Source organism: Rattus norvegicus, chromosome 6 (assembly GCF_021556685.1).
Source record: "Rattus norvegicus strain SHRSP/BbbUtx chromosome 6, alternate assembly SHRSP_T2T, whole genome shotgun sequence".
Taxonomy (NCBI): Eukaryota; Metazoa; Chordata; class Mammalia; order Rodentia; family Muridae; genus Rattus; species Rattus norvegicus.
In genome coordinates this window covers 111,610,483-111,625,634 of record NC_141539.1, presented here as the reverse complement: position 1 = coordinate 111,625,634, position 15,152 = coordinate 111,610,483, and the positions used below count along the sequence as shown (strand labels likewise).

Below are 15,152 nucleotides of genomic sequence, written 5' to 3'. Positions count from 1 at the left end.
TTCTACATTCAGAACAAATGCGCAAACAAAGGAGATCACAATAGCAGCACCTGAGTTGTCTTTAGCATGTAGAGCTTCCTGATGAGAGGTCATGGACAATGAGACTTCATCCCAGGCATCCTTGCCAAAAGCCACTGGGTTTCATCCTGGCCTGACCTAGAAAAATCTGATGGAAGAGAACAGGAGGCCTAGAGCTCTGATCTGCTGTCAACCAGCTGCAGCAGGGAAACTGCCAGAATGCTGCAGTGATGGGCAGCGCCCTGCAGAGCGTCTGGGAGGGGATTACCAGCCTGATCCTCTGTCCTCAGAGCCAGAAATGACTCAAACTTCACAAACAGCAAAGGCCTGCCAGGGAGAGTGACAGTAAGGCTAGGAAGAACTTCTCCCTGTCGCTGGTATCTCTTCCCCCTACTTGCTGCTGTGGCAGATTCTGGACAGTGTGCAGCCAGTGAGGTAATCTGAATTCCTTGGCAATCAGCAAGTACCTGAATTCTTTTAAAACCACAGGAATCTAGCACAGAAAAGGTAAATATCCCCCAGAAGCCAGTGTTAATTAGCAAGCAAGGCTACTGAAGAAGGGCCTAGAGGTGGGGGAGGAGAGAAAGGCATTACAAAATGATCTGAGGTCTCTTCTGCATTTCCACTGGGTAATATGGCTAGGGAGGGCTGTGCTAGAAGCAGCCTTTTCGGAGTCTTTTCCCACTTCTCTGACCTAGGTTGCAACCCTCAGAACTCCCCGTGGACGTTTTCATGAGCTGGGGCTACCTTTTGTTGAGTCACTGATAACACACGTGGTTTCCAACTCAATATCTTTTTAATTAAAAATAAATTCTTGTTTCAGTGCAAATTTGTCTATTAACTTTGTCTCAGAAGGGACTGTCTCAGATCATTTATATTCCAGATTGGATCTTCCAGCAGCTGTAGAATGCAGAACAAAGTCTCTTTAGATTCTATTTTTGACACAAAAAATGTCACCATTTTGGTGAGAACAATACCCCTATCTCTGGAGTCTTTCCTACTAGGCAAAACAGCAACCTGAATGGGGACTCCACAGCAGGGACCTGCATGGGGGCTCCACAGCAGGGACCTGCATGGGGACTCACAGCAGGGACCTGCATGGGGACTCACAGCAGGGACCTGCATGGGGGCTCCACAGCAGGGACCTGCATGGGTACTCCACAGCAGGGACCTGCATGGGGACTCCACAGCAGGGACCTGCATGGGGGCTCCACAGCAGGGACCTGCATGGGGACTCCACAGCAGGGACCTGCATGGGGACTCCACAGCAGGGACCTGCATGGGGACTCCACAGCAGGGACCTGCATGGGGACTCCACAGCAGGGACCTGCATGGGGACTCCACAGCAGGGACCTGCATGGGGACTCCACAGCAGGGACCTGCATGGGGACTCACAGCAGGGACCTGCATGGGGACTGTATAGCAGGGACCTGCATGGGGACTCTACAGCAGAAAGCTGCACAAGAAAACCACAGCAGCATATGGAGCAGAAGCACTACTACCAGGACCATGAGACAGCTGACTCAAGTACCACATAGGCAATTTCATTTTAGTAACTCCTCAATAATTTACTTACATATAAGAAACAGTGAGAAGGAGCTGATAGGATGGTTCAGTGGTTCACAGTACTTGTTGCTTTTGCAAAAGATCTGGGTTCTGTTCCTAACACCCACATGGCAGTTCAGGCCATTTCTAGGTTCAAGAGGACCCGACACCCTCCTCTGGCCTCTGTACATACTGCACACATTTAGTGTACTTACATATATGCAGGCAAACACTTCCACACACAAAATAAACAGTGAGTGGCTTGCTTTTTGTGTGAATAAAACAAAGACGAATGAAAGCATTAACTTATAATGAAACTAAGATCTTTTTCTGGAAAAGGTTTAAAGGAGAAAGGAATTTACACAAAATAACCTATTTCACAATGCAGTAAACTTTATAACGTGAACTTTCAATCTCCTAGCATTAATTTGAAGCTCCCAACAGAAATGACAGGGTATAAAAGTCTAAAGAAGGAAACTAATTATTTTTGCCTCTAGGTCTGTCTCTTTAGGAAAGATTATGGTTTTCCTTCTAGTCTCAAAGTTAAGCAACCTGGTGATCTCATCCCAAACTGATTACCTTCAGTTATGTCCACACAAAGCACACGTGACCCAAGATTAGCAGAAGCTGCAGGTGCGGAGGACTGCAGACGGGTGCTGGATGTAATGACACAGCTGAGTGCACTCTGAGGGCTGAAAGGCACGTGAATGCCAAGATAAACAGTGACTATTTAGGCACACTGAAGAACCCACACAGAACAGTGTGCCTTGTATATCTGGGGCAAACAGCTCAAGATAATGCCATGTGTATGCCTTCGAGAAGGATTTCACATCCACCTAGGTTTCAGGTAAACCTACCAAAGACTTAAAAATGTTTCTTTTCCTTTTTTGGATCAATGTAGACTGAGTATGTAAAAAGCTATTTTCCTATCAGTGAGGAAGAGCGCCCACTGACCATATAAATGTGTGTACATATACATGTGGACATGCTACTTCCTGCTGAAGCAAGATAACTGTCACTACATTAGTGGTTTCTGACATCTAATGCACATGCAGCCAGAGTATTGGTTTATCTGTAGCAAACCGTAATGAATGCCAGCATTGCTCTCTCCTTCTGTACTTGCACCAAAAAGATACAAAAATTATATAAAATTTTCCTGAGTGGTAATTATTAGTATTATGCTACTAATATTGCAGGTGAAACATCTTTAGAACATGACACAAAATATACTGGCATGATACCCCTGAGAAACAATGTCACCTTCTCTCTTCCAGAAAACCAAGCAGGACCAAGGCCACAAGTTGGGGTATGGCTAAGTGGAGGAAGGATAGAGGAAGCTCAGAGGCCTCCAAGTATAAAAGCACAAACCACCGCACCGTAGGCCCAGAGGAAGTGCAACTATTTTACCTTCTCTCTGTTCCATATACCATGGAAAATAGGCTTTCTAAAATTCATCTTGGTCTTCTTTCTATGTATACTTCCAAGTACATAAGCTCATATCCATAAATGCTACAGAAAATGTCTTCCTATGACAATCCAATTAGAGCAAATAGTTCATGTGAGATGCTGGTCCAGGGCTTTATTCAACAACTGGGAAATGTTTTATTTTTCTCCTTGAGTTTTCAAGGGACAAAAGGCCAGGACTATGGAGTTTCAGTAGCCTCCCTCCAGTGTTCTCAGGGCTCCAACTCATAAATCTTAGTTAAGAATATGACAGAACTTATAAAAGCTGTCATTGCCACCTAGAGGTGAAGGGAAGACATGGCTCAGTCAGCTAGAAGTTTAGGTTAGTCCCCTCACTTCACTCCAAGTCAAATTAGAAGCAGAAAACACAGCTGTCACAGTAGAGTGTGGCCTGCCGAGCCCCTATCCACACACAGGTATCAGAGAAACTCTGGGAAGACAGGGCGTCTTCTGTTTTCTTCCTCACATAAACACAAATGGCCAGCTTTATTTTATTCATGTAGTTTCCATTTTCAAAATGAATTTTCTAAAATCAGAAACATGCACAGACTGACTTTCAGCTTATGATGTCTGCACACAGTTGCAAAGAGCCCTCTTACACTGCCATAAACCATCCCATTACAGCCATGGCACAGGCGAACTGCAGAGCAAACTAGCTGATTAAAAAAAAAAGTAAGGGAAAAGAACACAAGAAAGTTACATATTCCTCAAAACTTAAAGGATTTACAGAAACTGTTACCTGTCTTTGTGGACATGGGAGACAAAATTTCAAGTTATTATAAATTTAACTTAATTCTGTTGACAGGTAGGACCTTACAACCTACTAAGTAATACACACACACACACACACACACACACACACACACACACTCACTCACACACACAAACCAAGCTAGATTCATAACCACAGCAAAGTATATGATTTGTATATTAAGGGGTGAAAGCCATGAATAGCCCATGAATATGAGGAAACATGACCATTCAATGCGCTTCAATCCCCATCCCATTAGGAGAACTCAGAAACAACTATCCCCCTCACTTATGCAAATCTCTTTCTTCTGCTGCAGAAAAGGCAGCAGGTATTGCAGTTGCAAGGATTAACATGAGGACCTGATTATGACAAGTAATTAAATGTTACTTATTTCCCTTCTAGATCTATTCTGACAAACATTACAACTTCTCTTAATATCCTAGGGTCCTCATAACAACCCTCAGTGCATGGAACTGCCCTGTGGCCTCTACACCTGACAAAGCTGTGTCTTCTCCTTATGCAGGCCTGCAGGTGAAGCTGTAGAGTACCAAGACTGCTCTCTGTCATCTGGATCCCACCTAGGTACACTCTATTTCCCTGAGGTAAACCTAACAGAAAGAAGCAGCCTGGTCTTAGAAACCTTTTTAATGGATCCACTCTAATATATGTAGCCAATCCCTTCTCCCAAGAAAGTCTCTTACCTAGCCAGTCCTTCCTCATAGAGATAGATGACAAGGGGATCATAGGATGTCACGAGCACATAGAGACGCACGTCAAACTTGAAATCTAGGAAGAAAGTTGGGAGTCACAAGAAAAACTAATTTCATCTGTTTTCTGTTACAAAGCATGGGACAACACAACCAGGAGCTATAAGAGAATGAAAAATCCTTATCACATAAAACCCACACTGCACACATTTTGTATTTTGAGACTAAGTAATTGCTCATACAATAGTATGCAGGACAGTCGCTAAATACACACAGTATGATGTTGTAACATGGTCCAAACATGATTCCAAGCATGGAGCCATGCAAAGATTTCTGGCTTATAAGAAAATGCCAAGAAACCAAAAGTCTTGCCACTTTGATGTCCTCAAAATCATGTAAATGTTCTTACATCATGCTTTGTGCCCTTTCTAGGTATAGCAGATTGGAGTGAATTTGCTTCAAATTATTCATTACAACTGCTCGTTGTTAGTTGTTTATATGCCTCTAAGGAAAAACACGTTTTTGCCACATGCACTTTGCCTTTGTGCCTCTAACACTTTACTCATGTGACTCCTCTTAACCCTTAAGAGTGTAAATTGTCTGATGCTCTGAATAAAGTTGGCTACTGCATAAACGTTAGTAATCCCCATTTACTGTCCCCATTCTCCCAGGTCCCACCAACTTTACAATGGGGAAAATAAACAGTATAGCTTTCAGATATTTCAGTTATTTGTTTCATATAATACTGTAACATGCATGCATGCATGTTTTTAGATATGTACATGCATGCATATGTGCATTTGTTTGTGTGCCTGTATGAGCAGTATCTCTCTCCTCTTATCAATTAATTTCAGTTTCAAAAGGTAAAGAACCATCCTCATGTTTGGAACAATGGTACCAAAAATGTCAGACCAGCTGTTACTGGAGAAGACTATGAAAAAGTTACAAAGCAGAGTGAGCTCCAGCCCATCTAGTGAAGAGTCGATCCCAACTCACCATCTATGAGTAGGGGGTTGTTAATGTAACGGGAGACCAAGATGTTCTCTTCCAGGGAAATTTGGTTTGGCTGTTGAGCAAACAGAAAGGAATGAAAAGGGAGAAATCCTAAAATGTATAGTTGGGGTTAGGGTGGGGGGAATTCTTTACCTTAAAAAAAAAAAAGATACTATGGAAAAATCTGTAATATTCAACTGGCCAGAGAAAATACCACTATGGGTACCCAATTACAATGGGGAAAAATAAATTTATATAGCACCTCTCATAATAAATGCAGTTAAGTAGCTTTCAAGATTTATATGCATGGTATAAAATAGTTATTTGCCAAGAAAATAAGAGCTACTTAAAAAATACAAAGTTGCTTCTTTTAAAATATAAAGGCCAATGGAAGCTTTAAAACCCTGCACTGTTCCCAAGGCACCTCTCACTAAGTTGTCCTGGAAAGTCACAGATGCACAATGCAGCCTTGCATTCCCAGTGAGAAGGAGTGGATGCTCGATTCACATAAGGCACTTGCTAAGCAACCATGTGTAAAGACTGAACTAGGCCGTTTTAAGATCTCACCAATGGGGGAAAGTTGTTTATATAAGAAATAGTGGGCACTGCCGCCCATGTGTAAAGCACTGAGCACACAGTGATGAAGAAAACAGATACATCTGTGCCCTCACAAACTTTGGCGTCAGCAGCTCCTTTCCCCCAAAGGGTTTACTGTTTCGGGTTAGAACAGCAACATGTAAGACTCCAGAGGGACACAGAGCAGCAGTTCCCCAAACTTAAGATGTCAAGCTGCCAAAAGGGCTGGTCTGCAGGGCTGAGAAGGAAAGGCCAGCTCTGGCCAGCAGAAGAGCAGACAGAGAAGCAAGAAGTGAGAGCCTCAGACATGTATGTGCTGGGGGGAAAGGAGGCCACTGCCATGTCAAAGACCAGCAGAAAGGAGGGAGGCAGATTCACAGGCCTGAGGCTAAAAGCTGTAACTAGGAACTAGTGCAAAGGGGTGGGAGAGAACTAGAAGGGAGGGAACCCTCTGGCAGAGCGAGTTGAATTGGCGAGGGAATCAAGACTGAATATGGTGGGAAGCAGGCAATTACCGCAGACTTCACACAGAGAAAGCAGATACAGAAACCTCAAACAGAACTGCATGTGTGATCAGACAGAAAGATCAGCTTCGAGTCAACCCAGGCAGGCAAGGGGCTTGCTCCTGACTGTAAATGGTAACAACAGCAATTCGAGAGTAACTATAGTAGCTGCTTGGAAATGACTAGTAACACTTGCAGAAATAATTACAATTCAATAGAGGACTGAGCATTTACCATCTGCCAAGAAATGTTCTTAGCGTGTCCCAAGTATTGTTTTATCCCCACCCAACCCCAGGGCAGATATACCACCATCCACATTCTACAGATGAGTGGCGAGGACCTGCTCTGCCACAGAGCTGTAAGCACCACAGCAGGCAATACTGGAGCCTGGGCAGTGTCTCGGAGGTTTCACTTCCAAGCACTGTTCATAGTGTTCCCCAAATTCTGGCACAAAATAACTATCCCCCAAATCCAAAAATCTGAAACAAGACATTTCTCAAAGTCAGACTGCAGCTTCTCTCCGTATCCTATGAACACAACAGCATCAATATTCATCCTTAATGAAGTCAATCACCCATCCCATTTCCTGACGCCCTTACACTTCTTGGTAAGTCTATGACAAGTATTATCTCCATTCCAAGTCATCCACAAAAGCAGGAATGCATGCAATCTCTAGAAAGGCAGTAAAGCTGCAGGCTGTGTTCCAGACATGAAGTCAGCCACAGCCATGCAGCACAGATGGCTACAACTGAACGACAGCCACAGGTTCCGTCTGAGAAAGACCTATGGACTACAATACATGACCAGGACTCGCTGTCCTGTGGGCCTCACTCCATGACATAGCTAGTGCCCATCCCTGCCTCTACTCCCTGAAAGTCTAGCTACTGAAGTACACGGGACATCAACCTCTGTGCAGAGACTTTAATACTTGCTCAGCGGTCTCTCCCTCCTTCCTATCTGTGTAGAAAAGCTAACTGCTCACAACCTAAAGCAATGTTTGAAAACCGGTCCTTTGCCTGGCATTATATATTAAAGCCCAAGTAATAAAAAAGTTTCTGACATCCTTAAGAGTAGTTCCTATTCACTAATCCTCTGTTGACTAATTTAAAAGTATTTCCATTTCAGGTTAGAATTTCCTCTCAAAGTGAAGAAGGCTAATGCAGGAATCAGAATTGTTATGGAACTGGACATACGCTGATTTTCCTAACTGGATCTTAAGAGTCACACTTGGGTACTTGCTAAGTTACTGCAGGGTAGAAAAGTGAGGTCCAGAGTGGATGCCCTGGAACCAGCCAGCCCTCAGCTACAATCATGGTTCTACCACTTATTAGGAAAACAGTGACTGTCATACAGGCTTCTCGTGAAGAGTAATCTTATTAGCTGGCTCCATTTGGATTCAAAGGGAAGGTGCAGGTTAAATGCTCGAGAAGTATCAGCTGGTGCTGCGAGTGGGGTGCACACCTTTAGCCCAGCACTCAGAAAGCTGAGGCAGGTGAATCCCTTCAAGTTCTGGCTCTACTTGGTGAGTTCCAGGTCAAGCAGGGCTACATAGTGAGAGCCTCTCAAAAATGACTCAAAAAGGAATATCCATTGTTATTGCTACTCTGCACACTCAACAGGATCTATGTGGTTCTAGCTTCTGCATTCCACAATCAACCTCATTCATCGCCACATGCCACACGCCAGAGCAATGCACTCAACTACAGAGAAGACACAGAAGAATTGGGAGATACAAAATATTAGAATTTCTCAAGATGCTTTAAGTGCACACAGCTAGCACTCCTTAAATAACTGTCAAACAGCAAGAAAGAGAGAACATAAGATAAAAACATGCAAAGAACTAAAAGCAAGAGAATGTGGGTTGTGTTCCCAACAAGAGGAATGAAGAGTATGACCTGACCATCTTTTGAACTTCACAATCTCAGGATGGATATTAATAGAACCGTGGCTAAGGAACTACACGAGGGTGACTGAATTAGACCTCAGTAGTAAAATCCATACCTTAATCAGGTCTTTCCTCACCTCAATCTGAATATCGCTAAGTTGGGAGAGTGTGGCATTTAGTCAGGTTACTGAAGACACTGGAGTTAAGAGCTCTGTGCCTCTACACTGCGTTTCTAGTTGAGAGCACATCTTTGGGAGCACTGTTAAGCAGCCCACTAAGACGCTTCCTTCTGCAGGGGTTCACAATGCTCTCCTCAGGACTGCACAAAAGCCACACTTTTCTTGCCTTTTTTTCTGTTCCCTTTATAGTTAAAAAAAAAAAAAAAAGTTGCTTTTGTGGATATTTTCCAGTAGGTTCTGACTACTGAAGAGTAGTTTTACTAATGGGTCTCCTTATGCTTGCGGAAAGATAGGGAATGAGGTTTTTACTCGACCCTCACATCTACATCCAGCCCCAGCCGCAGCCCCTCCCCAATTCCTACAAGTTCTGCACAGACTCTCTGTCTGTCTTAGTGTTCTCTCTCTCCCTCCCCCTCACGCCTGAAAGAAAAGCAGGCAGCAGACTTGGAAAGAGTTACTTCATCCAGTTGGCTAATGGGTCACATATTCCAGGGAAAGGATCCAGGTATGGAAAAGAAGGGATAGTTAAGGAGAGAAAAGAGGATTAACAGTGCAGTTTGTAGGTCTGGGTAAAAGGCGATAAAATTCCCGTTTCTGGGTGAGATGGGAATATGTTCCCATTAGAGTCACGTGCTGCCAGTTCCCCTTGTGCACGCTGGCATCTTCCCAGGCTCCTGTCTGGCACCTCCACTAAATACCTAAAAGAATCAGATTCATTCCAAAGCTTCACCAGTGGGGAGGGGAACTGGCAAAGGTGTAGCCAAGTACTTTGATCTATGCAGGGGGTCTCAAGGGACTGAGCCCATGGAGAGGTGGGAGGGAGAAAGAGACGCTTAACATAGGCTGCCAAACCTACATTCCCTAAAGACGAGTCATTCCCTTTATGAGCCTCGGCCTCAGCAAAGAGTTGGAGCAAGAGGTTCCCAGCTCCATTAAGGAAAGTTTAACTTTTCTATTCTTTATGATGTTAGCTTTAAAAGAACAAATCACTAGGGCAAAAGATCATTCCAAAAGGAAAAAAAAAGAGGCCCACATGAGCTGGGAAGAGGTCCTATTCTCTTTGACTCATGTCTAAGAAAATAAAAAGCAAACTTGAACCGGAGCTGACTCTCAACAGCAATTCCATTTGGCAGCTAAAACCCAAGCCCAAACTAACGCCGTCCACGCAATCCAAACAACACTGTGCTCCTGGCAAAGAGCTAAAGGCGAGACTGTCAGATGGGAGCCTGTGCCAAGGTCACAGAGACAAGAGAGCCAAGGCATACCACCATGTTTTATGCCACAAGGGACCCAGGGTTAAGGGGCTCCAGGTAACAGGACCTGTGACTGGGGTGGAGTCTATCCTTTCCCCAGTCAGAAAGGTCTGGCCATAATTTATTTACTGTACAGTTTTGGACCCAGACTGAATCGAAGAACTTTCCAAAGTAAAACACTTTAGAAAGTTCATTTCTGCACACACAGAAAATAGCTCAATGTGAAAAAAAATAACTGGGGAATTTAAGATGGAGCGCTGACCACACACACGATGTATCTATCCCAGCATTCCCTTCCAGAGCTCACTGGAGGACAGAAAAGACATTTTCAAAAGATTGAATTAATAACAAAGGCTAGAAAAAAAAAAGGAGCCAGAATAGATCAAAGGTCTAAGTAAATCTTCAAAGACAGAGAGCAGATAGGATCAGGGTTTAAAAACAAAAAATAACAGAGCCGAGAGAGCCCCAGCCCCAAATGCCAGGTAATGAAGATTCCCAAGGAGGCCACTGCCAAGGTCCAAGCTGGGGTAGCCAGACTGAGGTAGAGACAGGGACTCCTCAGAGCAATGCAGACTGGCGAGCTCTGAGTGTGACTAAAAGACCCTGCCTCGGGGAAGATGGTAGACAAGCAAGCCAAGATGTCAGACATCAATCTTGGGCCTCACATAGGTGGCACACACACACACACACACACACACACACACACACACACACACACTCACACACACACATTCACACACACTCACACACACATATACACACACACACAGTCACACACACACACATACACACACACAGACACACACACAGACACACACACACACACGACTTACAAATATATGCATACACTGCACACAAATACATATAAAAAAAGAAGGAAAATATAAACAGAAATAAAAAGAGAATATTTTTGCCCACAGTAAAGGAAAAAATAGATAAACAGAACCCACCAAATGTCTAAAAGGAAGAAAACCAAGTCTGGACTTAAGTAATCACTAAATTTCACAATCCCAATGCTGTAGTCTATTTTTACTAAGCTTAAATTTTTAATACTTATAAAGGAGGAAAAACTAAATCACGGTTATTAAAAAGCAGTAATGTTATATAACTCTATAATCTGACAGCAAAAACTGAATGTAAGAGATGGACTATGGAAGGACAGGTAGAAGTAATAGGGGTATAATAAATGTAAAATGGGAAATGTCTAAATACAACTAAGAATTTTATAAAACAAATATAAAATAACTGTATTATGGGAAATCCAATGAGACTGGAGTTGACATTTTATTTTAATTACTCTGTATCATCATCATCATCATCATCATCATCATCATCATCATCATCATCATCATTTACCATTATTATTGTGGTTGAGACCTGAACCCTGAGTCTTGTGCATGGCTTCTTAGCACTCAGCCATGCCCCCATCTGTATTAATTTTTAAAACAACATTTAACAGGGATTTTGTCGACAATGAAAGCGTCAGCAACTTCTAGAAGAAAGAAGGATGAGGGAAAGGAGCAGGAGGAGGAAAAGGCAGGAGAAAAGGAAGAAACAGCGGCAAAAATGTCTTCTACTCAAAGCCTGATGGGTGACAGCTCAGAGCTGGAAGCTGAAGAGCAAAGACACCTCCCTTGTGCAGATACAAAAGCCTGTCTCCCACAAACCCCATCTAGCAAGTGATGTTTTGGCCGTGAGGCAAATGTGTCCCATGAGGGAGGAGTCTGCTACCAGCCGACAGACCAACCAAAGGACAGCACACAGCTGGCCTCCCCTCCCTGCTGGACTCAGAGCAGAAGGAAATACCTGCTCAAATCAGCGCCAGGCCTGCGGTCCTCATACTCACATTGTTGATCAAGTAGACGCCCCGTCCCCTAGAAGAGGCCACTGGTTTTACTATCCAAGGTCCTCGGTCCTTTGAATATGAATCTGCTCAAAATATTGGGAGATAAAGAGGGAAGAGAAAAACAAAGAAAAGGAGCATGAGTTTGTTATCTTAAACGATCCTAGGTACCCAAAGAGCCTACGTCTCCAGCTACAGCAACAGATAAAGTCACCTGTTTTTGGACTGGCTGTAAAGAGAGAAATGAGGCAGGAAGAAGAGGACAGAGGACGAGGCTAGCTCATCACTCACACAGGTACCTTCCACTCTTTCCTCTTTCTTACAAAAAGAGGGAAACAAAAATGAGGCCAAATCTGAATGTTAGTCTGTTTCCAAAAACAGTCTTTGGGAACCTGAAAGCCTCATCTTTGTTAACTGAAGGACTGCCAGTAGAAAAAGACGAGTGAGGTTTTTACTACGTTGCCTTTGAGTAATTCTTCAGAGGTTATACACCAGGCAAGGCTTTAGGGCAGAAAAGCATCGTGATTTCTGAGTAGAAGGGGTCTGTGCATTCTCTAGCTTCAGCTCTGATTTTAGGTATCTTTGGGTCAGGAGAAGAAAAAACAGAAAACTGACCCTGAGACACCCTGGGTCTCGTGCATGACCTGGGGAGAAGCAGAGGACTCATGAATTGCTGAATTGCTGAGTGCAACCCCAGGAGCAAGAGAGCTGTGGCAGTCCTCACTCTAGCAGACCCTCCCTCTTCTTTTTTTTTTTTTAAGATTTATTCATTTATTATATATAAGTACACTGTAGCTGTCTTCAGACACACCAGAAGAGGGCATCGGATCTCTTTACAGATGGTTGTGAGCTACCATGTGGTTGCTGGGAATTAAACTCAGGACCTCTGGAAGAGTAGTCGGGTGCTCTTAACCACTGAGCCATCTCTCCAGCCTGACCCTCCCTCTTCTGATTAACCTGAAACACTGTTCTGAAGGATAAGGGAAAGGTAAGACCTGAAAGCTAAGGTTTCTTGCTACTCTTCTTCTCTGAAAAGAGGGGGAGTGTAAAGACAGCCCAGGGAGTGAAAGTGTCCTGGGCCTCTCAAACTGTCAAGGCTCTTCTATACCAGAATAATATCTTCTTCAGAACACAAAAGCATAAATTCAATAAAGTCCCCTTCCCTCAAGGGTATGGTCTCTGGCTTGAATCATTAACAGGCCAAATGCTGCCACCTGTGTGTGCTAGTCCTACTTCACTCCTCCCACAAGAGAACACAAACTTCCCCTAACCCTCAGAAGGGTCACACCCAGGCTGACCTCAGGACATGAGCAGCCAAGCGGCCCATGACTGGCAACAATCCCCCAGGGCACTGCATCTTCCCAGACCACATGCCTTTTCATCCCTCTCCTCTTGGCAGAAGTTAAATCGTCTCCTATGCCCAACTTTGTCAGTGTCACAAACCCTTCAATCAGGTTTACCTTTAGGGGAGACCAGGGATGGACCTTTATCCACCTTTCTCATCTACCCTTGTCTTTCCCTGGGTGCAACTGAACAGAATCAGCAGAAGAAGAAGAAAAGGCTTCTAGACACTGAATATGTTTAGAACTGTATCCTCTGCTGGGGGTGTGGGGGTGGCACAGACCTTTAATCCCAGAACTCAGGAGGCAGAGGCAAGTGGATCTGAGTTTGAGGCCAGCCTGTCTACAAGTTTCAAGACAGAGAAACCCTGTCTTGGGGGATTAGGGGGAGGAGGAAGAAAAAAAAGGAGGAGGAGAAGGAGGAAAGGAGGAAGAGGAGAACTGTTTCCTCTGCCACTGTTCACAAGAGTGTGGAACGGGCACAGGGACTGGAAGCATGGCTCAGCAGCTAAGAACACTGGCTAAGCACAGAGGGTCCAGCTGGTTCCCAGCATCCATGTGGATAGCTCAGAACCTCAGGTAACTTCTACTCCAGGGAATCTTCTCTGGTCTCTTCAGATACCTACACATACTTGGCATACTCTCTCTCTCTCTCTCATACATACATACAAACACACACAATTTAAAAATACATCTTTAAAAATCCCACATTGTACACACACACACACACACACACACACACACACACAGAGAGAGAGAGAGAGAGAGAGAGAGAGAGAGAGAGAGAGCGAGCTATCCCATGCTGTGCTAAGGGAAAGATTAATTAAATCTACTCTATCATATCTATATGAGGAGTTGAAGTTTGCAAATAAATTATGAAAAGCCAGCCCATGAGCAATATTGGTTTTGTAAGAAATGCAAGCTGTCGTAAGAGCTCGACTCTGCTGCTGGAGCTTGAAAACAGACACTATACAAACACAGGACAGTGGCCATGTCCCCATGAAGTCTCATTTATGCCCTGAATTTCATGCCATTTCCACACACCACAAATTTAGTCATCTTGACTTAAACCATTGGAAAATGTAAAAATCAGGCTGGAGAAATAGCCCAGTGGTTAAGAGCACTGGCTGCTCTTCTAGAGGTCCTGAGTTCAATTCCCAGCAACCACATGGTGGCTCACAACCATCTGTAGTGGGATCTGATGCCCTCTTCAGAGGACTCATATACCATAAATAAATAAATAAATAAATAAATAAATAAATAAATAAATAAATAAATAAATAAATAAATCTAAAAAGAAAGTGTAAAAACACAGGGATGTCTGCAAGCAGGCCAAGGACTGAGTGACTCAAAGGCCGTATTTGCATGTACCTGATTAACACGAGAACCTTTCACAAACAGTCAATGGTAATACTGTTAATTAACTGATGTAGAAGGATCCGTGGAAAGGAAGAATGTATGAGGCTAGTGCTCGAGTCCCTCCATCCACACCCATTCAAGCTGTCTGCCAGGAACTGCCAAGAATATCTTCAGAAAGATATGTAAAAAAAACAAAAAAACAAAAAACAAACAAACAAACAAACAAACAAAAAAGACAAACCCAGCTAGTAGCAAGCACTGGTGGGTCTTGAGGAGAGAGCTAAGAGAACAAAACGTCTTCTTCCCTGATTACTGTTTTATTTAGCTTTACACCATGGAGATACATTACTCTCTGGAAGAGTATCATTTAGATCACATTAAAATAGTGCATTGAAGAAAGCTGTATAGTTTCACATGAGAAAAATTTAAATCAAAGAAAAATGAGGCCATTGAACACAAACTATGTCACTGTTTTATGATCTCCCACAGATCTCTGAGGAAGCAATGAGAGTGGGCGTGGTGTGCTTTGAATAGGACATGTCCCACATAGGCTCAGTTAGAACACCTGGTCCCCAGCTGGTGGCACTGACAGGGAAAGTCCTGGAAACCTGAATGAGGTGGAGCCTCCCTAGGAAGTGGATCACTGGGGTGGGCCTTGAGGCTTTATTGCCCAGCCCCACTTCTGCTCACTGTTTCTTCCTAAGGACAGATATAGTGTGACCAGTCAGCCTCCTGC

At 43.7% G+C, this 15,152-nt stretch overlaps 1 protein-coding gene across 45 annotated transcripts in view; it reads right to left on the bottom strand.

The window, feature by feature from the left end:
* Window positions 1-15,152, bottom strand: part of Ttll5 (tubulin tyrosine ligase like 5) — a 218,128-nt gene that overhangs the window by 175,300 nt on the left and 27,676 nt on the right. For all 45 annotated transcript variants that reach the window (NM_001427290.1, XM_087552823.1, XM_087552827.1 and 42 more), the window contains 3 exon segments: window positions 4,480-4,564; window positions 5,482-5,551; window positions 11,721-11,803. In NM_001427290.1, coding sequence (NP_001414219.1) covers window positions 4,480-4,564; window positions 5,482-5,551; window positions 11,721-11,803 — 238 coding nt within the window.